General features: G+C 50.5%; 3 protein-coding genes across 11 annotated transcripts in view; 2 read left to right on the top strand and 1 right to left on the bottom strand.

Annotated features, from left to right (window-relative positions):
• Positions 1 to 88: 88 nt before the first annotated feature.
• On the bottom strand, positions 89 to 5,180 carry Mettl23 (methyltransferase like 23). Of its 5 annotated transcripts, XM_023714031.1 has the most exons (7): positions 4,959 to 5,026; positions 3,667 to 3,725; positions 3,537 to 3,564; positions 2,677 to 2,781; positions 660 to 897; positions 496 to 580; positions 89 to 421 (listed from the first exon to the last, which is right to left on the bottom strand). In XM_023714031.1, exons 4-7 carry the CDS (start codon positions 2,758 to 2,760, stop codon positions 259 to 261), a joined length of 570 nt encoding a protein of 189 aa, XP_023569799.1. In that variant the 5' UTR covers positions 2,761 to 2,781; positions 3,537 to 3,564; positions 3,667 to 3,725; positions 4,959 to 5,026; the 3' UTR covers positions 89 to 258. The 5 variants fall into 5 exon arrangements, with proteins under 5 accessions (XP_023569799.1, XP_023569797.1, XP_023569798.1 ...); XM_023714029.1 differs by lacking the exons at positions 3,537 to 3,564; positions 3,667 to 3,725 and adding an exon at positions 2,977 to 3,103 and having other exon boundaries at positions 4,959 to 5,029; XM_023714030.1 differs by lacking the exons at positions 3,537 to 3,564; positions 3,667 to 3,725; positions 4,959 to 5,026 and adding exons at positions 2,977 to 3,103; positions 3,189 to 3,514.
• Positions 5,181 to 5,205: 25 nt separating this feature from the next.
• Positions 5,206 to 16,364, top strand: Jmjd6 (arginine demethylase and lysine hydroxylase). 2 transcript variants are annotated; one of them, XM_004630137.2, is made up of 7 exons: positions 5,206 to 5,836; positions 6,286 to 6,674; positions 7,264 to 7,550; positions 8,701 to 8,836; positions 9,930 to 10,068; positions 11,309 to 11,436; positions 13,248 to 16,364. In XM_004630137.2, exons 1-7 carry the CDS (start codon positions 5,708 to 5,710, stop codon positions 13,282 to 13,284), a joined length of 1,245 nt encoding a protein of 414 aa, XP_004630194.1. In that variant the 5' UTR covers positions 5,206 to 5,707; the 3' UTR covers positions 13,285 to 16,364. The 2 variants fall into 2 exon arrangements, with proteins under 2 accessions (XP_004630194.1, XP_023569796.1); XM_023714028.1 differs by lacking the exons at positions 11,309 to 11,436; positions 13,248 to 16,364 and adding an exon at positions 9,283 to 9,376 and having other exon boundaries at positions 9,930 to 10,062.
• Positions 16,365 to 18,642: 2,278 nt separating this feature from the next.
• Mxra7 (matrix remodeling associated 7) overlaps positions 18,643 to 22,395 on the top strand; it is a 35,960-nt gene continuing 32,207 nt past the window's right edge. For all 4 annotated transcript variants that reach the window (XM_023714161.1, XM_023714163.1, XM_023714164.1 and 1 more), the window contains exon 1: positions 18,643 to 18,942. In XM_023714161.1, coding sequence (XP_023569929.1) covers positions 18,685 to 18,942 — 258 coding nt within the window. In that variant the 5' untranslated portion in view covers positions 18,643 to 18,684. The remainder of the gene's footprint in view (positions 18,943 to 22,395) is intronic.

Genomic DNA, 22,395 nt, shown 5'->3' with positions numbered 1-22,395 from the left:
GCTCAGTAGAATAAGCGCCTGCCTGGCAAGTACAAGGGCCTGAGTTCAATCCCTGGTTCCAGCAAAAACAAACAAAAAAAAAGAATAATCCAAGTCCTTACACATTGTGCTTTAATTGTTCACCATAGTTAATGTTAGCCCATTAATGTTTCTAGGTGACAGTCCAAGACCAACACATCTGTCCATCTGCAGGCTCATTTGAAGCTGAAGTGGTCGGGTTCTGGCATTGTCTGGTAATCCCTTAGAGGCATACATAATTCAGAGAGTCTTTCCAAAGGAGATGACTAGCATTTCAACTGTATGTCTTCCTGGAAGTGTAGACTCTGCTATATCTTCCTTATCTGCATCAAAGGACTCCAGAGGAATATGGACACAGGTCATATCCCACTTGTAGAGCAGCGCTTCCAGTGACCAGTCAGCACTTTAAAAAAGAAAAAAAGGTTTAAAAACTGCCTGTTTGGCCCCTTATAATGAAATTATAAGAATTGTTCATACCTTCTAACCTGATAGGTAGACCACAGCTGAACCTTGGGGTTCTTCTGCATCAAAAAGTACACTGTACTTAAAATGTCTTCAAAATCTAAGGAAAAAGGCATTTCTTTAAGGAGGCTAATTCTGCGATATCTCTGGTCAAACTTACTAGGCAACAAAAAGTTTACCTTCCGGTTCAAAGAACACATCAGATGCAAGAATTATATCTTGTGGTGGTATAGCCAGAAGATCCCGACCTACATGACCCCAAGTGAGCCCTACAACATCCACTTGTGGTACGTTATTCATCTGGCAGCTTTGCCGGCAGATTTCTAGACAGTGAGGCAGCTCTGAGCTGTCTGATAGTATCACTTCAGCACCACATTTTGCAGCCAAGATTCCTGGAAGGCTCACTCCAGCTCCAATCTAGTTTTTAAAAATGGAAGATGGCATTTCAAAATTACTTGGAATGGCAAATAACTTGGTCTTAGATAAATTTCTTCATATTCTTTAACAAATTGTAACATGGTAAGTCCTAGGAAGACCTGAAAGGTAGTATAGAGCTGAATAAACCCGAGGTAGGAGGGAGCATCTATTTTCCTGGGTTTTGTCTTTTTAAGAAGTTCAGGGTTTTGGGCTGGGGAGATGGCTCAGCAGACTAAGCGCTTCCCTGGCAAGTGCAAGGGCCTGAGTTCAATCCCCAGTTCCACCAAAAAAAAAAAAGTTCAGGGTTTTATGCTTGTCAGGTAAAAGTTAACTCCTTTCTAATAACTGGGTTAAGGAGTGCGTATTATACCAGTTTTCCATTTGGAAGGACATTGCTTCCAACTTCAGTAATGCATACCGGGCAGTTCAATTACAATGCAAAAGGCAGTTATGAGATACCTGCTTTACGTTGTGGCTTTCAGCCTTTAGCGTGCTCTAAAAGCTGCCACTCTAGGATGCTAACAGTGGTAACAGGCATGTATCATTAGCTGTGGTCCTGAAGTTAATTGCTTTACTAGAGCAAAATAGGTCTGCAGCCTTCTATTAAAGGAAACTTGCTAACTGGGCTTTGAAAATAGAGGCAATTTTGTAAAGATACCAAATGAATAAGGACTTGCTGAAAAGGAGGTGGCCAGGCATATGACTCATCTGCCTGGCAAGCCTGAGGTCCCGAGTTGGATTCCCTGTTCAAAAAAGAAAAAAAAAAGGTTGGCATTTTCTAGTTTGGGAATGGACAGGCATAGAAATATTTTTGTGAGTATCTTAACAGGAATACTTTAAGCCAAGAATCAGCATGAAAGTACTATTTCTACAACACACGGTAAGATTTTTCTAAGCCTTCAGCAAAGCCAGATGGAGTGGTGAGAAAACTGGGGAGGGATAGCTTTTAAGGCTGTCAGCCTCTGACGCGCAAAGGGCTATGCTGATGACCAATGTTTTGTGCCTACCTAAATACCACAGTGATGCAGGCCTCTAGGAGGTGCTTTGGGATTAGTGCCCCTTAGAGGCCCTGGAAGCCAGGCACACTGGGACACATCCCAGCACTTGGGAAGCTGAGGCAGGAGGATTAGCTGAGGCCAGCCTGAGCAACATAGTCTAGTCCCTGTCTCAAAAAAAAAAGGCCCTGGAGTGTTGAAAACACAAGAGGTGCAGTCTTGTGCCAGAATCAAGGTCTTGATCTTGGACTTCCCAAGCCCCTAGACCTTTGCTGAAATTCAGAGGGCCAGGGATGTAGCTCAGCAGCCTCGTACCCCCCAAGCACCTGAGTTCAGTTTTTGGGACCAAAAGAACAAAAAACTTGTTTCTGTCATAATGGCAGCCCAATTGTGAGAAGCATTTGAAGTGCTCTAGTACAGCCTGGATGACTGCGTCATCCACCCTTGGAAAGGCCATCAGAGACTGCTGTCCGGGCCAAGAAGAAAGTCAACAAGTTTCCTTTAGGAGTCATCAAACTGAAGGTCTAAATTATTTTATGTGTTATGGGCCACCTCTATCACTTTTTTTTTTTTTTTTTTTTGGTGGAGCTGGGGATTGAACTCAAAACCTTGCACTTGCCAGTCAAGCACTTATTCAACTGAGCTATCTCCCCAGCCCCTATCACTTTTTTTTAAAACACTTAACAGACTTGTGGCTGCACCACCCACTTTAAAGCAAGCCTGGTAAGGAGTGTGCAGACCAACTGCGCATAACCCAGTACTCCAGGAGCAGGGACCCTCATACCTCTAATACAGCTTTGCCTGGCAGAACTCGTCTGTGAAACCAGAGGTACTGGGCCAGGACCGCCGCACAAGGCCAGACATACATGCCATACTGGAGATGCAGGACCTGAAAAAGGTGCATGCTGTGAAAGCCTGCTGGAAGCAGGGCTGTCTACCGTAACCAGTGTCAGGCACTGGCATCCATTAGAAAAATGACAATTCCACTCTCTGGGCCCCAAGCTGTGAGGCCTACAGAACAGCAATGCAGTGTGATGAAACACTTCACAGCTCTCCATGCATTCTACACGCATCTCAACAGTACCTGAGAACCAAGAGCACTGAGAGTGCAGCCTACTGGACACAAGCAACAAAGAGATTTTTTGCAGTGCCAGAGACTGAACTCAGGACCTTGCATTTGCCACAGGTGCTTATGCTGCTGAGCTATATCCCTGGCAATAAAAGATTTTTTGTTAGTGATAAATGCCACAAATAGTAAACCAGGATTAAGAACATAATGGAATAGGGTGAGGGCACCTTGAGATGGCTGTTGCAGATAAGAGTCAAAGGCCCTCCTGGCTGGAGAAATAGCCCTTGGTGTGGTAAGGATGGCTCCGAAGAGGTAAGGCAAGGACCTGGCCTGTGGGTCTTGCTGAGCACAGACTGAGTTAAGAATTTATTCAAAGTGCAACAGGAAGAGACTGGACACTGTGCAATTTGCAGGCTATGCTAAAGGGTAAGTCGTGTGCACAGTCCTGGGACACAGTGAGCAAAGCCGAATCAGGCTGGAAGGAGGGCAGCCCTCAGAGGCTGTGGGCAGCTAGAATCATGAGCGCATGCCGCTTAGAGGCAAGACATCACAACTCACGTCCACAGTAAGCCTACCTGGGTTCAAAGTCCTCCTGACTTTTGTGTTGTTTTTTTTTCATAACCAGGGATTGAACTCAGGTCCTTGTGCTTGCCAGGCAAGCACTTATCCTACTGAGCTATCTCCCTGGCCCCTCCCGACTTTTATACTAGCTGTGTGATCTTGCACAGGTTACTTACTTATCTGTCAGTGCTTTGGTTCCTCAACTGCAAAATAGTGTCTCCATCAGGAGAAAAAGTACTCAATGCCAGGCACAAAGCACCCAGTATTAGCAATAAAACTGCTCCTGCTATGGGTGGCAGAAAAGGCTATGGGGGGGGGCAATCCCAGAATCCTCTGGGAGGCTGAGGCAGGAGGACTACAGTTTAAAACCCAATTTGAGCAATTTAGTGAGGCCCTCCTGTCTCAAAAAATAAAAGCCAGGCATGGTGACACACCCCTGAAATCCTACCACTCAGGAGGCTGGGGCGGGAGGCACGCTGCAAACTGAAGGCCAGCCTGAGCTAACCAGCAAGACGCTATCTCGAACAGTAGATAATAACTGGCTGAGGCTATAGCGCAGGCCAAAAGCCGGCACTCCAGTATGGGCGGAAAGGAGACAGGATGCTAGGCATTAAGTGAGGGGGCGGTGTACCACAAACTTCACCCAGTGAAGGATGTCTAACCAGGAAGGAGTTGGGCACATTTGGGCACTAAACGGGGGCCCTATGCTGCGAGTGGTGGTGGCACACGCCTGTAATTCCAGCACTGAGGCAGAGCCAGGAGGATCACTGCGAGTTCGAGACCGAGCTGCATATAAAGAGAGCTTAAGGCCAGGGGAACTGCACGGCGAGGCCGTCTTGAAAAACGAAAACGGGGCCCTTATTCGTGGCCAGAATGTTCACATACTCCCCTCACTTTAGAGATTCCTGAGTATTTTAACGTGACGCCATTTAAAGGCTACTGGAAATGAGTTCTACTCCAGCCTTCTAACTCCTCTCAAACTGGTTCTGCCTGTTGAAAAGCAGAACGAATAAATCTCTGGCTGCTATGAGTTCAAAGGAAGAAACCAGAGACAAGCCAAGGAACTTTATTTGGACACCCAGAGAAATATGACGTGGTGCTGTGGAGCTCTTCGCATGCCATCCCTGCCATCAATTCTCAAAACCGAAGGCGGGGGTGGGGGGGGAGGATGAACTGAGAAGCCTTTTAGACAAGGATAATCTCAGAAAACCAAAAAAAAAAAAAAAAAAACACACACACACACATCCGACGACGTGAGAAGAGCCTTTCCTAGCTCGGGCCCGGAGTCCTACTAGGACACTGGGTCTGCCAAAGGGCTCCAGCACAAACCTTCGGCCCCGGGAGCCTACCTAAGCGGGAAGCCGCAGAGCTGAGGCCCCTCCCGCTTCACCACCCCGACCAGGTCAGCCGAGAACCGCGCAGGGCACGGCACGCACCTGCGGGACGCGGATCTCCAGCACAGCATCCTCGGCTCCCGAGCCCTTCTCCCCCGAGAACCGGAAGCGCTGGGCCCGGGCCACATGGCTTCGGGGACTGTGCTCGCCCGCAGGGCCGTCGGCGGGCCGCGGGCCAGCCGAGCGCCGGGCTGCCAGGGTGCGTTGGCGTGACGCCCAGTCGGCTGCAGCCGCCTCTCCGACTCCACGTGGCTCTGCGCCGCCCCGCCCGACCGCGAGAAGAAAAACGCCCTACGCGGGCGATCACTCTACGCGCAGCACAGCACCAGCCCAAGGCTCACAATCCCCGACAATGTAAGAAGAGCAAGACCCCCTGGGGCCACTGGGCCACAAGAGGGCAGTAGAGAAGCGGAGCGCAGCCGGAAGTGGGACGTGCACAGGAAGTGACGCAAGGGAGAGTGACGGTATGGCTCCACCCCCACGCTGTGACCTTCTCAACATGGCGCCCACTGGGCTCTTGTGAAGGTGGAGCTGAGAGCTGCGGAAGCCAATGGCGGACCGCGAGATGCGGTGGGGCGGGGAGAACAGTTGCCTTACGTCCAACCCGCGGCTCGGGAGGAGGCTGGGGAGTGAATTTTCTGGAAGGCGGCTTTAAAGGCGTGGGACCCGAGCGAAGGGCGTCTAGGTGCTGTCGTTGCCTCGTTGCCAACGCCCTGGTCGGGAAGGGCGCCTTAGTGGCAGGAAGCGAGCTGCACCGAGGTCGTTGCGGAATCAGCTGGTGACCCTGCAGGATGAACCACAAGAGCAAGAAGCGGATCCGCGAGGCCAAGCGGAGTGCGCGGCCGGAGCTCAAGGACTCGCTGGATTGGACTCGGCACAACTACTACGAGAGCTTCCCTCTGAACCCTGCGGCCGTGGCGGTGAGCGGGCTCGGGCGCGGGGCCGGGCGTCCACACCTTCCCCGGCGTCCAGAGCGCGGGCCTCGCAGATTTCGCGATCTCTGAGGTCCAGACGGACAGCCGGGCTCCCTCCTCCCAACCAGGTGGCGGGGTTGCCTCTGACCACTCGGGCGGCGGGGCCAGAGGACCCGGCTGTCAAAACCCACACGTGGGAGATGCTGTGGCTCCGGGCCCGACGTGCCCGCTCGCACGTGCCCCTCCCAAGGGGAGCGAGACACGTTCATTGCCGATGTATGTCATTGCTAATTAGCTCTGGGAGACACCTTTATCTGCCACCGGACTTTTTTTTTTTTTTTTTTTTTTTACTAGGATTTGAAGCCATGGCCTTTATTTGTTGCTATATCATCGGTCCTTTTTTTTTTTTTTTTTTTTTTTTTTTTAACTAGACAGCTCTTTTCTAATTCTCTTAGGATAACGTGGAAAGGGCAGATGCTTTACAGCTGTCCGTGGAAGAATTCGTGGAGCGATACGAAAGACCTTACAAGCCCGTGGTTTTACTGAATGCCCAAGAAGGCTGGTCTGCCCAGGAGAAATGGACTCTGGAGCGCCTAAAAAGGAAGTACCGCAACCAGAAGTTCAAGTGTGGAGAGGATAACGATGGCTATTCGGTGAAGATGAAGATGAAATACTACATTGAGTACATGGAGAGCACTCGGGATGACAGCCCCCTTTACATCTTTGATAGTAGCTATGGTGAACACCCCAAGAGAAGGAAACTTTTGGAGGACTACAAGGTGCCCAAGTTTTTCACCGATGACCTATTCCAATATGCAGGGGAAAAGCGGAGGCCTCCTTACAGGTAAAATCTTCTGCTGCTCGGTGCCGAAGGTCTCACTCCCAACAGCTTCAGGTACCAGAGTGCAGTCTGCCGATCTCCCAGACAGCGAGTGGGTCTCCCATGGCTGCCCCTTAACTTGGGGGAGACTGATTTAATTGGTCTGGGATGCCCTGGGATATCAGAATTAGTCAGACTCCCCAGGTGATTTACATGTGTTGTTGAAGCTGATTCACTGATCTCTTGGGGAAATTTCAGCAATTATGCTCCTTCAGTGATTTTTTTTTTTTTTTTGAGATCATTCAGTGCACAATTCACTTAATGCTTCTGTGCACCAAAATTTGTTGTCTCTAAAATATCGAAATGTATAATATGTAGTAAGAACTTGATTTTTTTTTTTTCTTTTTTTTGAGACAGGATTTCCTTGTATGGTTCAAGGCTGACCTTTGAACTCACTACGTAGTCCAGGTTGGCTTTGAATTTGTAGTGATCCTCCTGCCTCAGCCTCTGGAGTGCTGGGATTATAGGTCTACACTACCACACCTGTGTACCCCCACACCCAGCAGAATTTCAGTCTTTAAAACCCCTTCACATCTTGTTTTTTTTCGTTTAGGTGGTTTGTCATGGGGCCACCACGTTCTGGAACTGGGATTCACATTGACCCTCTGGGAACCAGTGCCTGGAATGCCTTAGTGCAAGGCCACAAGCGCTGGTGCCTCTTCCCAACAAGCACCCCCCGGGAGCTCATCAAGGTGACCCGAGAAGAAGGCGGGAACCAGCAAGATGAAGCCATTACATGGTTTAATGTTATTTATCCCCGGACACAGCTTCCAACTTGGCCACCTGAATTCAAACCCCTGGAAATCTTACAGAAACCAGGAGAGACTGTCTTTGTCCCAGGTACAGTTAAGCTCCTTAACTGGCCTTTGAACCCAGGCCATGTATACACTAGGCAAGTGCTTTGCCCCTGAGCTACACTCCACCTGGTACATTGTTTTTGTCTTGAGACAAGGTCTCTATGCAGTTCAGGCTGGCCTTGAGCTCACTTTGTAGTCCAGACTGGTCTTGAACTTTCAAGGATCCTCCTGCCTTACTGGTACATTCCTTGATACAGTAATTTGTGCTGTCATTTTGGAGTAAAACTATATATAGAATGAGTTGAAAAAAATGTTCTATGCTTGTCAGATACATGAAGTGACATCCTGTGGTGACACTGTAGTTGCATCTCAAGCAGGGCAGCTCTTATGCAGAATGAGAGCAACTGTCCCTCGTACTTACCTAGGATCTCCTCAGGGTAACAATCTATGCTAATTTCTGTGAAGCAGGGTTTTGATACAGTTGAGTCAGGAACACCCACACCTGACAATTACACCTTTAATAGGTGAAGCTTTCAAAAAATGATTAAGGGTTGAGCAGGGTGGCACACACCTGTAATCCCAGCACTTAGGAGGATGGCCATGAGTTCAAGACCAGCTTGGGCTACATAGTGAAGACCCCCTGGCTCAAAAAGTGATTAGGAGAGTGGGCATGATGGCGCACACCTGTAATCCCAGCACTTGGGAGGCTGAAAACAGGAGGATCACTACGAGTCTGATCTATGTAACGAGACCCTGTACTAAATGCATTTTTAAAAAGTGATTAGGGGGCTGGTGAGATGGCTCAGTGGTCTAAAGCACCTACTTAAGAACAGGCTTGGCCGAGCATGGGGACCGCGGTTCAATCCCCCAGCACCACATGCCAGCCAGCCCCGCCCTCTGGTGGGCTGAGCTGGCCACACACACACACATAAATAAATAAAATTTAAAAAAAAAAGTGATTAGGATGAGTAGCCTCGCAGCAGTTGGACTTTCTGCCTTTACAGTTTTGGGGAACATAATTTTGGATTACTAGGACTCAAAATCTTGGTAAAGAGCCAGAGCAGGTATTTTAGGCTCAGATTGTCAGGTTGCTTGGCTCTGCCTTCTAGCAGGAAAGCAGCCATAGATGTTGATGAAAGGGCTGTGATTGTGGAGGACCAAACTTCTTGAACTGTCTATTGGTTGGATTTCAGGAGGCTGGTGGCATGTTGTCCTCAATCTTGACACGACCATTGCCATCACCCAGAATTTTGCCAGCAGCACTAACTTCCCCGTTGTGTGGCACAAGACGGTAAGAGGAAGACCAAAGTTATCGAGGAAATGGTATAGGTGAGACGTACTTCTCTCTTATTTTTGCTTTGTTCTGACTCCTGTCCCAGAGATCCAAAGACCCCACCCCTGCTGTACGGCGTGCTGAGCTTCTGTACAGAGGCCTGGGACATGCTGGGCCAGGCTGGCAGGGGAGAGAGCAGCAAGGTCAGGGCCAGCTCTCAGGTTGTCTGCAGCCTGCAGGTGGCGGGGGAGCCTCTGCATGTGTGTTCAAAGGCACTCGGTCAAAACATGGTCGTGATTGCAATTATTTCTCTATGTTTTGTTGTCTGTTTGCTTGTTTGCTTTTGAAAGCTAGCTCTAGTAAAATAAACCCTTTTGCTTAGGTTTTTCTTTGGTTATTTGTTTTTCTCACCCAGAAGCACTTCCCATTTGAACTTAACTGCCTTAAGTTCTTGTGAGTGAGGTGACTGCCCTGGAGACTTAGCTCCTCTGTTTATCCACAGACCAGATACAGCACGGGCAGCGGCAGTGCAAGTCACCCCCAGCCTCCCCGTGCCACTGTGTCCCAACCCTGACCTGGAGGGACCGGCTCTCGGGGTAAGAGAGGGATTCTGGCTTGTTCAGTGCACCTGTTCCCTCTGAGAGGCCGCAAGGGTGGTAGCTCCTGTTCCACTGGACCCCGGGCTCTTGCGGCCCACCTGTCGGCCAGCATGTGCTCTGCAAGGTCGCTGCAGGGCCTTAACAGGCGGCAGGTCTTACAAACATAATTGTTTCTGCTCTTCCAAGTAGAATCTAACCAGACCCAACTCCTGTCATTAGTGCTGTGCTGTGAAAATGAAAGGTTAAAAAACCAAAACAGCTAGGAAAGTTTCAGAAACTAGGAAAAAAACAGGAAAAGAAAGAAAACTGAGTCCAACCCAAAGGAACACTGCCTCCTAAGCAGCTGTGCAGCAGGCAGGCGATGGGAATTGCGTGGCACTAGAATGGAGTCTCCTTTGGAAGTGGGCGGCCTGCTTTGCTCTGGTGTGGGGCAGTGTATAGAGTCACCGAGTCAACATCGGGCACTTGAGGTGTCTCCATGCAGTGTAGATCTTGATTTGAGTCAAGTCATTGCACTGTCTCAGCGCTGAGAACGTCTCTTGCCTCTTAGGATCTTAAAGCAGGAGCACCCCGAGCTGGCAGTCCTAGCAGATGCTGTTGACCTCCAGGAATCCACAGGCATTGCCTCCGACAGCTCCAGTGACTCCTCCAGTTCCTCCAGCTCCAGCTCCTCGGACTCGGACTCTGAGGTGAGGGAGGCCTGGCTCTTCTGCACGGGACCTTGGGCTGGAGGCATCTGTGTACATTAGCCTGCCTCTGCCTAAGGGTCATGAGAGTCGCTGTTCCTGCAGATGGGCAAGCTTTGCCCACCTGATGGCTGACAGCTAACCACCAAGATGTAGGGTATTTAGGATTATATGGCTCAGCATTACATAGCTAGCAAATAGCAGTTTCATGATTCCGATTCATGTCCCATTAACCTCAAAGTACATGCGAAGAATTTCCCCTGCAGATAGTATACTGTAGATCCAGAAAATCAGCTTCAGTTAATCTGAAATAGTAGGATAGGTAAGATGGTTTAACCTCTTAGCAAATGAAATCCCCTACCTTTTAAAAAATTTTATTTGCATTAATTTTTTTATGAGAAGAATATATTTATTGGGGGAAAGAAAGCTCCTGTCCAAGAGAGGGACAGGAGGGGAGGCCTGAGCAGGTGGTTCCCCCAATTCATTTTTATTGTGAAGTAGACTCATTGTGTAGTCTAGGCGAGCCTTTTTTGGGGGCGGGTGGATACTGGGAATTGAACTAATGACCTTGCACTTGTCAGGCAGGGTCTTGTGCCACTGAGCTGTCTCCCTGGCCCCAGGCCAGCCTTTAGCTCACTGTGCAATCAGCTGGCCTCAAACTTAGGATCCTCCTTCCTCCCAAGTGTGAGAGCTATCCTTATAGATAACCTTAGCTGGCTAATTTTTGTCTTTTTTTTTTTTTTTTTGAGACAGACTCTTGCTGTGTAACAGGCTTTAGCCTAGATTAGTCTCAGATTTGTGATGATCCCCGTGCCTTGGTCTCCTGACTGCTGGAGTCTTATGCCACCGCACCTAGCTCTGATCTTCTCTCTCTCCTCTCCCTCTAAGACTCTACTGATTCAGTCTTTTTCCATCGGGACAGGGAAGGGAACTTGCGCCTGTGCACTTTGACCCATTGAGCTCATTGTTGGTGCAATGAAATGCCAGAGCAATCTCAGAATGCCAGCTATGAAGTATTTTGCAGTGGGGCATCCATAAGCGTGCCAGGAAAGACCAGCATCTTTCGAGGAGTCTGAGCTCTGAGGGAGCCCATGCGTGTGTGGACGCCCAGGCAGGGCTGGGAACTCCTGTGTGGCTGCTTTGCTCCTGGCAGACAGTGCTCAGTGCCGTCTTGGCACAGGTTGGTTTTGTGGAGAAATGGTCACATCCCCCTTGAACTCTCGTTTTCCTTTCCTGTGCCCAGTGTGAGTCGGGGTCAGAAGGCGAGGGGACAATGCACCGCAGGAAGAAGAGGAGAACATGCAGCATGGTGGGCAACGGGGATACCACCTCACAGGACGACTGTGTGAGCAAAGAGCGCAGCTCTTCCAGGTGACCACGCACACCGCTGTCTGGGTACAGGACACTCACGAGGGGCAGGGCCCAGGGGCGCAGCCTGGCGCATCCTACAGGCCTGGGGTGGGCACTGCACACCGGAGCAGGAGGACGTTTGCCAGTGTGTGCTACAGTTGCTCTTCCTGTGCTGCTGGGCAAGTCAGCATGGCTCGCTTGTGGTGGGCAGAGCAAGAGACCCTTACGCCTGTAATAAAATGAGTCCGTTTTGTATCTCCAGCACCTGCGCCTTTGGTAGTAGCAGAACCTCCCCTGCTGCTCCTCACCCAAATCCTGGGGAGAGCAGTGGCTTCACTGCTGGACGCTGATGGGGGCAAAGTGGCCTGGGGGAAAGGGGAGATACCGGAAGTATTGTCTGGCAGCTTCTGAAGACCCTTGGGCAGGGCTGCTTTTCCCACTTTGCCATTGCTGCTTTGGGTGCTCAAGCCAAGCCAGACAACAGCAAAGGTCTCAGTTTTTTTGTTTTCTTTTTTCTTTCTTCTTTTTTTTTTTTTTTTTTTTTTTTGGCTGGCTCAGGCTGCCTTAAGGGCAGGTCTAATAATGCAGGTGGAGGTGGGGATCGAACCTTGGTATCCTGCGCCTGACTGCATTTGCATGAGTAGGCACTTAAACAACTAAGCTAACAAGCAGGTGTCCCCCCCCTTTTTTTTTGCACATTTTTTTTTTTTTTTAAATCACATCTTTGGGGCTGGGGAGATGGCTCAGTGGAATAAGCACTTCTTTGGCAAGTGCAAGGGCCTGAGTTCAATTCCCGGTTCCAAAAAAAAAAAAAAAAAATCACATCTTTGGTGGTTTTCAGATAGGATTTCCCTGTGTAGCCCAGGCTGGCCTTGAACTCACAGAAATCCTCCTGCCCCAGCCCACCTTTGGCCCCTAAGCCCTGGATTACAGGTGTATGACACCATATCCGGCACACATCTTTATTTTTATTTGCTTTATCATTTAGTTTTGCTTTTGAGAAAGGAACTTGCTTATAGGCTAGACTGGCCTTGAGTTCAGTATGCAGCCCAGCCCGGCCTTAAACTTGCAGTGATCCTCTTTCCTCAGCCTCCCTCCTGAGTGCTGAAATTACAGGCCTGTACCACTATGCCTGACTTTTCTTATAATATCTCAAGAATGTCTTGAAATTTTGTTTGCTTTTCATACCAGATTAGATCTGCATTAGCTACACCTCACCTTCAAAAGCAGTAAGGGCATCTATCTGTCAGATCCTGCCCTGTGCAGCATGTGACAGGCCTGTAGTGCAGGTTGTCCCTGCCATGTACCTTTGGGGTCCTGCAGTCCCAGAGAGCCTTTTTCTGCACACTGGTGGGGATATTGAGAGATGAGGCTAGGGGAAGGTAGTAAAATGCTGAAGTCCCCAGCCTTCTCAGTGTCTGAAGTCCTGGACTGCTGTGGGTGACGTTCCTGTTTTATTCTTAGAATGAGCCGTGCAGGCTCAGGACCCACATTCCTTTCTGTCGTCTTCTCTGCATCCCCTGTGATCCAGCTGGAATTCCCTGGAGAGCATCAGAGTCTCATTCAAGGAAGCTGACTAGAATGAGTGCTTCTCGGTGCTAGTGGTCCTTCCACAGCCGTGCTTAGGTTTCTTCTGCCTCTGAGTTGTTTCTGTTAGAGGCTTGCATCTGTACATGATGGGTGACTTTGCAGTGCGTAGGAAAGGTTTGTAGAGAGCCCTTGCGTCACATCAGCATGGGGACCCAGGCTCAGCTGTTAACATTGCCGTCCAGCACCGTGGCCAGCTATACTGTGTACATGCTGATGACAGGTGGTTGTACTTTCCTTGGCAGGATTAGGGACACATGTGGAGGCCGGGCTCACCCCTGAGCAAATAAAGAGACTCCCTGAGGTGGCTCTGTGTGAGCTGTTGGCAGCCACCCAACTCAGTTCTCACGTCTTCTGCTCCTACTTCTTTGTGTTCTTTGAATTTGGATCTCCCTTCTCTGGTCCAAGCTCCTGTCCGGTCAGATGCTGGTTTTACTGCTTGCTAAGACTAGATTACCAAGAAGTTTAAAAGTTCGGCCAGCTCAGTGAAACACTGACGCTACCATGACGTTGGGTAAGAAAGTTCTATCACCTTTTGTAAAACCACGCGAGTGGACCCAGAGGCTGGAGGGGTGTCTGTTCCCCTCCCTGCTCGGTAAGGAACGGTGGCTGCACCAGCAGAGATCCCGGGCAAGGCAAGTGCACTCAGACCTATGAGGGCAGCAGCCATGCGCAAGAAGCCCAAGAGTGTGCGCTGCCCTCCTGGATGGCGCCGAGCCAAGGATGCATGCAGAGGCAGAGACCCGCTGTGTGCCTGGCACCATCACCCGCCGCTCAGGACTGCCTCAGCAGTCTTCATCTTTCTCTGCACTCAGGCTGCGAAAGTTCAGGGATGTTTGGTGTGGTGCATTTTGGGGTAGGGGTGACACCAGCTTGCTCACAGGGCAAGGAAGGTGCTGAGTGTGTTTTTATCTCAGAAATTCAGTTATAAACAGACCATGTTCCAGCAGCCCATTCTCCCCACCTCTGTAAGGGACTTTGTCATATGAGTGTCCGACATTTGCGTTACACTCAGAAGAAGGGTGACAGACTGTGGGTGTTTTGGCAAAGCTCTGGTGGAAAACTTGGGGATTGACCAGCAGATGTGCTGTCTCGCCCTCTAGATTCACCTGCTTGCCTTAATCTGTCTCTAAATTCAAGAAAAATAGGTTGTCATTCCCTGACTCGGGTTGTGCACCTTTGCTCTCGGAGGCAGGTCCTGATTTCTTCATCTCGGCTTACTGCACCCTGAACGCCCAGCCCAGCATGGGACTGGGTTAGGGAAACCTCCCTGAAGGGTGCAGCTCCCAGTCAAGTGTGGCCTTCCCTCCCTCAGCGGCAGCTCCCTGGGCCTCAGGTGGGCCAGGATGTGCGTGTCTGGGAGCAGGTCAGGCCCTCAAAAGTTGGAGCGCTCTAGTAATACTGAAGATACTCATCTTCATGTTTTTGTTTTGGGGTTATTTTGCCCCATCCAAATACTGGGGATGGGACCCAGAGCCCACGCCAGTGAAGCACTGTACCGCTGGACTGCATCCCCAGCCCCTTTGTTTTATAAGAATTCTCCACTGTGTCCAGGCTGGCCTGGAACTTGCCTCAACCTCTCTCAAAGCTGGATTAGAGGAGTGCACAGCCTGCCCAGCGACGGCTCCAGCTTTTGACGACTTCTTGCCATCTTTTAAAGAGTCTCCCCACTTCCCTTGCTATGGAGGTATCCTACTTCCTCTTAAACTTCAGCCGAAAGAGGGGCTCTTTGCCACCAGGGGGCGCAGTAGGACATGTTGCCAGTGACCTGGGTGATGGAGCACAAATTTGAAACTGAAAACTCAAGTTTCCCAGTTCTTCAGATGCTAGAGATGCTTCCTGGTTGCTAAACACCAGCAGGAAGGAGGGACCGGGCTGCAGTCCTCTCTCCTGACAGTGCTGGACAGCACAGATTATGTGATGCTCGTGTCACCCTATAACTAATTACAGGGTATTTTGTTTTATTCAGACCAAGGACTCTGCACTCCACTGTGGAGGCAGAGTGAGGTGGGGGAGCCGGGGCACAGGTGTTCCGAGCTCCCATCTTCTCTCCCACCTGGTCTGTGCACCTCCTTTGAGTCAAGTCCGCAGGAGGCAAGAGCAGGATTCAAGGAGAGCCTATTTCCAGGGATTATTCTCCAGAACAGCCACTGGTCTGAAACCCAAAGAGCTGTTTGTTGGAAAGGGAGTGTTGGAAGGCTGGGGAGGAGTGACATGAATAGGACCCAGGACATCAAGAGGGCTCTGGGCCCCTGAAAATGCAGCTCCCATCAGGCCAGGAGAATCCAGCGCACCTGCACAGGTGGCTCCAGGGTTGTTGTTTAGGGATGCTGAGGCCAGGCTCTTACAGGGGACCCCCTAGGTAGGAACATCAATCACAGTCACATTTTATTCCTACACTGCCCACAGCTTAATAATCCGAGCATACAGCAAAAGTTCTAGTGACAGTCAGGTGTGGTGACATGCACCTGTAATCCCAGCGCTTGGAAGGCAAGACTGCTCTGCATACAGGAGATATGACAGGGACAAGCCTGGGTTCCTGATCTTGTGCTTGCTGCTGCTGACCTTCATAAGGGGAGGAGATGAGAGTGTGCACACTTCACAGCCAAAACAAGTGTAGTCCTCACTAAACACAAGGGACCAGTTCCTCACGAAGGGGCATGACTAGACCTACACCAGCATGCTGCATCTGGACAGTTTCTTTGTAAAGTAGCTTCTGGAGGCCTTTAAATGAAAGTGCACAGCCAGTTGTCAGTGTGCTGTACAAACCCAGGACCCAGCCTTGAACCTAGGATTTTAGACAGAATGGGATGGGGTGCCAGAGTCCGTCAGTGTTGTAGAAGTGCTGCCTAGAAGGAGCATGTGAGACGCAGCTGTAGGCTCATAGTTGTGTGTAGCTTTCCCCAGACCAGCTGCTGGGACGTGTGGGCTGGGACGTGTGCACTGATTCTCCCAGTGGGTTTGGGGAGTTGGGCTTCTCCCTCTTGGCTTTTGTCAAAATGTCCTGTTGATGTTACATTGTTTTCAACAAAACTAGATGAATATAGCAAAACTAGATGAACACAAATTCAATGTATAAATTTGGTAGTTCTCAGATTTGTCTCACTGTTAGATCAAAAATGGGAATCACCAAGGTGCCCTGTGCCCCGTCCCCCAGAAACCAGCCCTGTCCTGCTCATCTCCACGGTGATGGAATCCACAGAACTTGGCTCCTGTAGTTGTCAAACACCATGCAGTCTTGGTTCTGTGTCCCTTGTGTTGTCTGCCGAGAAATGCCTGTGGGGTCTACCATTGGGTTGGTATTTTTTAACTTTCACTTAGATGAAACTTGTTCCTTTTTAAATAAAGCAACTGGATTTGGGGTTGTGTTTTGCATTGCTCTGTCATTTTCAGTAGAAAATCAATAGAACACAATGGTTTGTCAGAACAAGACCTCTTAGAAATATACCTTAAGGGCTGGGGAGATGGCTCAGTAGAATAAGTGCTTGCCTGGCAAGTGCAAGGGCCTGAGTTCAATCCCCAGTTCCACCAAAAAAGAAAGAAAGGAAAAAAAAAAAAAATATATATATATATATATATATATATATATCTTAAATGAACTTTAAAGATAAATAATATTGTAAATTCCTTTTGATTTTTTCCAAGTTCATGGTCCATGGTAATTTCATTCATGGAAAAAAAAATCCTATAATAATAACAAAGATTTGTATATTTTTGACTTTATAATTCCTGAGCTCCCATAACTTTGTGAAAAGGGTGGATAAGAACGCATTCCATATATGTGAGGGCCAAAGCCAGAATTTAGGGTTGGGAGAAAGCACTTGTGGTGCTCTAGCTTTTCATATTAAATATATATTTAAATAGTATATTAAATTAAAAAATGACCTTAAAGCAGTGAGCAAAAGGAATTAAAATAAGACCCGGTTTGCCCAGAACTCCCACAGTGGCCAAAAGCCAGAAGCAGCCTAGGGACAAAGCCCATTCCACCTTTTTGTTTTGAGACAGGCTCTTACTGCCTGTTCTAGGATTGACTTGTAGCTAGACCCACCTCAGATCTAGCAGTCGTGCCTCAGCTTCCAAAGTGCTGGGATTACAGGTGTGTACGAACACACCATTTTCATCAACCACTAAAAGTAAGTGCATCTTCCTTACAGCCACATGAGATGCAGCAGGAGGAAGCTGTTCCCTGCGGCATGGGAGTCTGCCATAACCAGACCTCATATAGCAGCCAACGGTAGGTCTGTATCTTGTATTTTTTTATTTTAGGGAGAGGTCTACAAGATGTTTAGGGTCTCACTACTAGATCAGACTCCAAGTGATCCTCCTGTTTACAGCCTCCAAAGAGCTGGGATTACAGGCATGCGCTACCACACCCAGTCTCAATTGCCCTCCTCAGCACGACCAGGGATTGAATCCCTGGCCCCTGCGCCTGCCTGCCAGGCACTTTAATCCACTGAGCTATTTGGCCAGCCTTGTATCCTGTTGTGTTTTTTTTGGCGGAACCGGGGATTGAACTCGGGCCCTTGTACTTGCCAGGGAAGCGCTTATTCTACTGAGCTATCTCCCCAGCCCCTGTATCTTGTATTTTTAAAGAAGCACCCCACCTAGCATCTCAGTTTATATCTCAAATTATTAGATGCACACTAAGCAAAAACTGGTACCTTGCTTTTGGCTTTTTCCTTTATTTGAAACTGTCTGACTATGTTGCCCAGACTAGACTCAAACTCCTCCTGGGCTCAAGGAACTTCCTGCCTTGGGGTTCTAGTAGCAGCTGCTACAGGTGTGTGCCATCTTGCTCAGCTGGAAGCCTGCCTTTGGCATGAGGCACTGTGTCGGGCAGCCCAATAAACTGCCCAGGGTTGGGTGGTGTATAGTAGGGAAGTACCTTTTTATTTTAATTTCAGCATAGTTGCTTCTAGTGTAACACTGTTCAACAACCCGGGAAGGTTTGGAGGAAAGAAAAACTATAGCCTTCCTTTCACTCATTCTGTCGTCTCAGAAGTGTACAGAGAAACGCCAGCAAGGAAGTGTTCACCCCCCAGGCCCTGGCGATGGATTTTGTCTTTGGGAAGCAGCCTTGTGTCACAGGGCCCCTGTGAAAGGCTGCGGGCTTCTGCCTGGGAGGGAACTTTGAGGACAGCCCCTGCCTCCACCGGAGAGGTGGAAGCACCGTAGGCCGGTGCTGAGAGGCACCAGCAGTTGAAACACCCCTCACTCCCTACCCTCCACCACGTAAACAGCGCTGGCAAAAGGCAGGCTTTGCTCGGGTATTGCTTGTCTTAAAAACAATCCGGCCGCTGTTTCCATAGCTCTTCCGGAGTTAACGACCTTGCTGTCCTCCGGCTACATTTTGCCGACTGCTCCAAGGTGAACAGTGCACAACTGAAGTGATTCCTGAAGATGATAAACTCGGGGCATCTGAGTAATGAGAACCTCTCAGTGGTTTGCAATCGGAGCCTGAGCTCAGATAATCAGATTAAATTGTTCCGCAAAGCATCAGACCTTCCAGCCAGGTCAGGGCCTGAGCTCCTGCGCCCCCCTGGAATTAGGGGTTTTTTTCCCTGTAAGTCACGCCCTCTCCGGGTAGGGGGCGGGGGTAAGACGTAGGCTCCGCCCCGGGGCGGGGCGCGGCGGGTTCCCTAGGGGTCCCAGCGAGCCTGCGGCTCCGGGCGGCAGGGCGCGATGGAGGCGCCAGCCGAGCTGCTGGCCGCGCTCCCTGCGCTGATCACGGTGCTAGCGCTGCTGCTTGCCTGGTTGGTGCTGCGGCGCGGGGAGGCCCCAAAGCCAGCGCCCCCAGTGGAGGCCACCGGGACCCCGACGCCGCCCAGTCCCTGCGCCCCGGAGCCCGCGGGACCCGGAGAACCCGAGGGCCCGGAGGGGCCCGGGGAGCAAGCTGCAGCGCCGGCAGAGGTGGAGGAGCTGACGGCAGAGCCCCGGCAGGTATGCACCGGACCCTTCCCTCCCCAAGGGCTGCGCCCCTGATGTCCTGCCGTGAGCCTCCGGGCCCAGCCGCCTCGGGAAGGGACGCAAGGGTCGGGGCGTGCAGTCTCAGCCCTAAGACTCGCCACCCTCCCCCAGAAAGTACCGCCTAGCGACGAGCTCCTAGAGTTTGCTCGTTTCCTTCCTCCGCTCCTCCGCCCCTGGGCGCCGGGAGCCGGGGAGCCGCCCCGGCTGGGTCGGGTCGGGTGGGGCCTCTCGCTGCTCGCAGGCCATCGAGAGCCTGGGATTTTGCTTCAGTCCCTGCTGTCCTCCTCTGCGCCCACCAGTTCCCCAAGCCACATGCACGTGGCTTCTTTCGAGACCCGCAATAGGAGTTGTCTGGATGTTGCAAATAGAGTACTTCGGGGAGGGGAGGGAACGAAAGCTGCCTCTTTTTTAGGCCAACTTGAAATCTACATTCCAGAGTCGATGTGGCGTTTTGTGAGGCCCACAGGGCCGGACATGACCATTGCAGTCGTTTTTATTGTCCTTTTTGTAAGGTTCCGATCCAACTGGACTCTCCCCAAACCCAACCCGCTTGCCAGACTAGCTACTACTAGTCTAAGGGGGAACTCGGTTCAGCAATGAAGAGGTCTTCCATAGCACTGGATATCCTGAAGGAAACAAGATAGGTCAAGGAGTTTTGCGGGTCTTGGGTCTTGCAGGTCTTGGACATCTGGAGAGGTCTTGAAAATTTGGACCAACCTGAAAGGACCCTGACTACTGAGGTGCAAGACAGCCATAGAACTTTGACCACAGATGTTTATTGAAATCTTCCTATCTAATATCCCCTGCCTTCTTTCCATCCCAATAGAAGGGGCCCACTTCTCTTTGTTCCCAGCCTTATTGCTGTCTGCCTGCCTGCATCCAGGTATTAAACCACATGCGTGGTTACTATTCCCAAAGCTTGTGGAGTGGTCTCTTACCCTGCTGGTTAGGCTTTTCAGGCTGCAGGTGGGCCTTAATGTGCTCCCCCACGCCCTCTCAGGGTTGCCACTCAGAGCTTCAGAGACCCTCAGGTGGGCCTTCTCCACCTCTGCCCAGGGCCACTCTGGTGTTGGCCACCAACTAGGCCCTGGCACTACAGGACATCCCTTGCCCACTCCCAGCCAACCCTTTGCTCCTTCCCAGTCATCTCTTCAGACCTGAAACCCCTTAGTGCCGTAGTCCCAGGACACCACCCCCTTGGCTAGTGCTGACCACCATTTCGGGTCTCCCTACAGACTGTGACACTTTATTTTGTCGCTGAGAGCCTCTGTGTAGTGGGGAGGGCAGCAGGGACAGTGTCAGTGCCTGCAGATGCCCATTCTGACCTCTCCTGGACACAATGGTTAACACTGGAGAGAGGGGAGAGGAGGGGACTGGCCTCAGGGGCATTTTTCTTTATGCCAGACCCCCCTCTGAGCAGGCTCTTTGCTTGACAAGTGGGTGACTAATTGTGTCATTAGAGTGGCTCCTGCCCAGCCTGGGGAGGGTAGTTGTGTGTATCTGGGAGGACAGAGCCAGGCCTGCTGTCCCGGCCAGGGGAAGGGTCTGGGCGTGTGCTGACGTGTTCTATTTGTTCCTGTGTTTGGGATTTGGCTTCACCTGTCAGCTCCTGGACCCAGGCATGGGCATCTGGACTAATCCCAGGCCACTCCAGCAGCCCATTTAGGCCTGGGCCTTTTGTCACCCAGCAGCAGGTTCTAGACTAAAGTCCAGGATGGCAGTTAGTGGCCCACAGTGACATCTTGATTTCTGGGTCACAGCACTTCTCTACAAGGCTTTTGAGCCCAAGAAGTTTCTAATGTTCTAGAGTCGATGGTGGTATTAAAATAGGGGCCCATTATCCAGATAGGTGCACATTCTCTTAAGGAAAGTGGGTGTTTTGAAGGGCAGGGACAGTAAATGGAGTTCAGGCCCTGCAAGGGCTGTCCTTAGAGAATCTACTGAGCCAGAGAATTTAGACATCAGTTGCTCCCCAGGAGGCTCATGTCCCCAGCATTTTGATCTTTGCACTGTTCTACATCCCTAGCTACCCTTTATTTATTTGGAAACAGACTTTTGATAAATTGCTAAGGTCAGGATTGAATTTGTGATCCTCCTGCCTCAGCTGAGTCTCAGCACTCTGGAATTACAGGTGTGTGCTGCCACATCTGGCTCCCCAGCCCTTTCCTAGATGGCCTGGGAGCAAGGCCCTAGGTCAGGGAGTAGGGGGGACACATATCTTTGGGTCCTCCTTCTGTCCCAACCTTCACCCTCCCTCTTTATTGCCCTCCCTCTTCATTTTCCATTAACTGTTCCCATCTAATCCAGTCCTTGTCTTTTCCCGAGAGGCCTGGGCAGTCGGGCAGCTGCTGCTTCTGACTCACAAAGCTGATTATTGAGGAGGATCTGGAGCCCCAGGCAGCCCAGCAGCTGCTGCAGTGGATCACGGGCAGCAGCCAAAATGGCTGCAACCCCACACATCCAAGGCCCTGTGGGCTGGGAAGGGGCCATTTATAGGCCCTGAGAGCAGCCTAAAAAATGGGTGTGAGATCTGCACAGCCCTGGCAGCTAGCAGCCGAGAAGGCCTCTCAGTTCTCCCGTGACCCCTCAGTGTGGAGCAGCCCAGGCAGGGAGTCAGAGCAGAGCGCAAGATCTCACTCTTTCTCTGAGGGATTCATGTGAGGCAGGCAGGGCAGGAAGCACTACAGCTCACTCTGTTTCCATAAAGAATTATAGCCAGCAAAGTCGAGGCCAGGAGCTGCACTTTCTTGGTGCTCATGTCAAAATGCTCTGGATTCCCTAATACATAGAAAGGTTCTGGTGAGGCACTGTCTATACTAGGAGTCCCCCAGCTACGGTCAAGAGCAGAGGGGCAAGGGTTACTGCAAGGGTGCTAGAGTTACACACTCTAGACTCACTCTTCACACATGAGGCCTAGACCAACCCAGAAAAAGTGTTGTGTACTGTAGTCTTAGCTGCCTGGGAAGCTGAGGCAGGGGCCCAAGGTCAGCCCCAGTAGTACACAGCAAGAGCCCATTTCAGAAACAAAACAGAGTAGGGATTATTCTTTCTTTTTCTGCAATGCTGGGTATCCCATCCAGCATCCTGGAATATACCAGGCAAGTACTACACCCTGAATCCCAGAGTAGGGATTTTCTGCAGGGCAGCTGGCCAATGTCACAGCTGATGGCATGAGCTAGGACTTCTAGATTACAGGAGACTGAAGCAGAGTGGCAGATGCAGTCTTGATTCTTTTTTTTTTTTTTTTGGCTGGCTTAGGCTGTCTTAAGGGTGGGTCTGGTAGCTGGGGATTGAACCGCAGTCCCTTGTGCCTGACTGGGTTTGCCCCAGTAGGTGCTTAAACAACTGAGCTAGCCCACAAGCCCCACGTGTTCCTGATCTTTTTGCTAATATCTTTTTTTTTTTTTTTTTCAAACTCAGGACTTT

Source organism: Octodon degus, unplaced genomic scaffold (genome assembly GCF_000260255.1).
Source record: "Octodon degus isolate 3935 unplaced genomic scaffold, OctDeg1.0 scaffold00033, whole genome shotgun sequence".
Taxonomy (NCBI): Eukaryota; Metazoa; Chordata; class Mammalia; order Rodentia; family Octodontidae; genus Octodon; species Octodon degus.
Note: the sequence above shows the minus strand (reverse complement) of the source record. Positions and strands in the feature narration are given on the sequence as shown.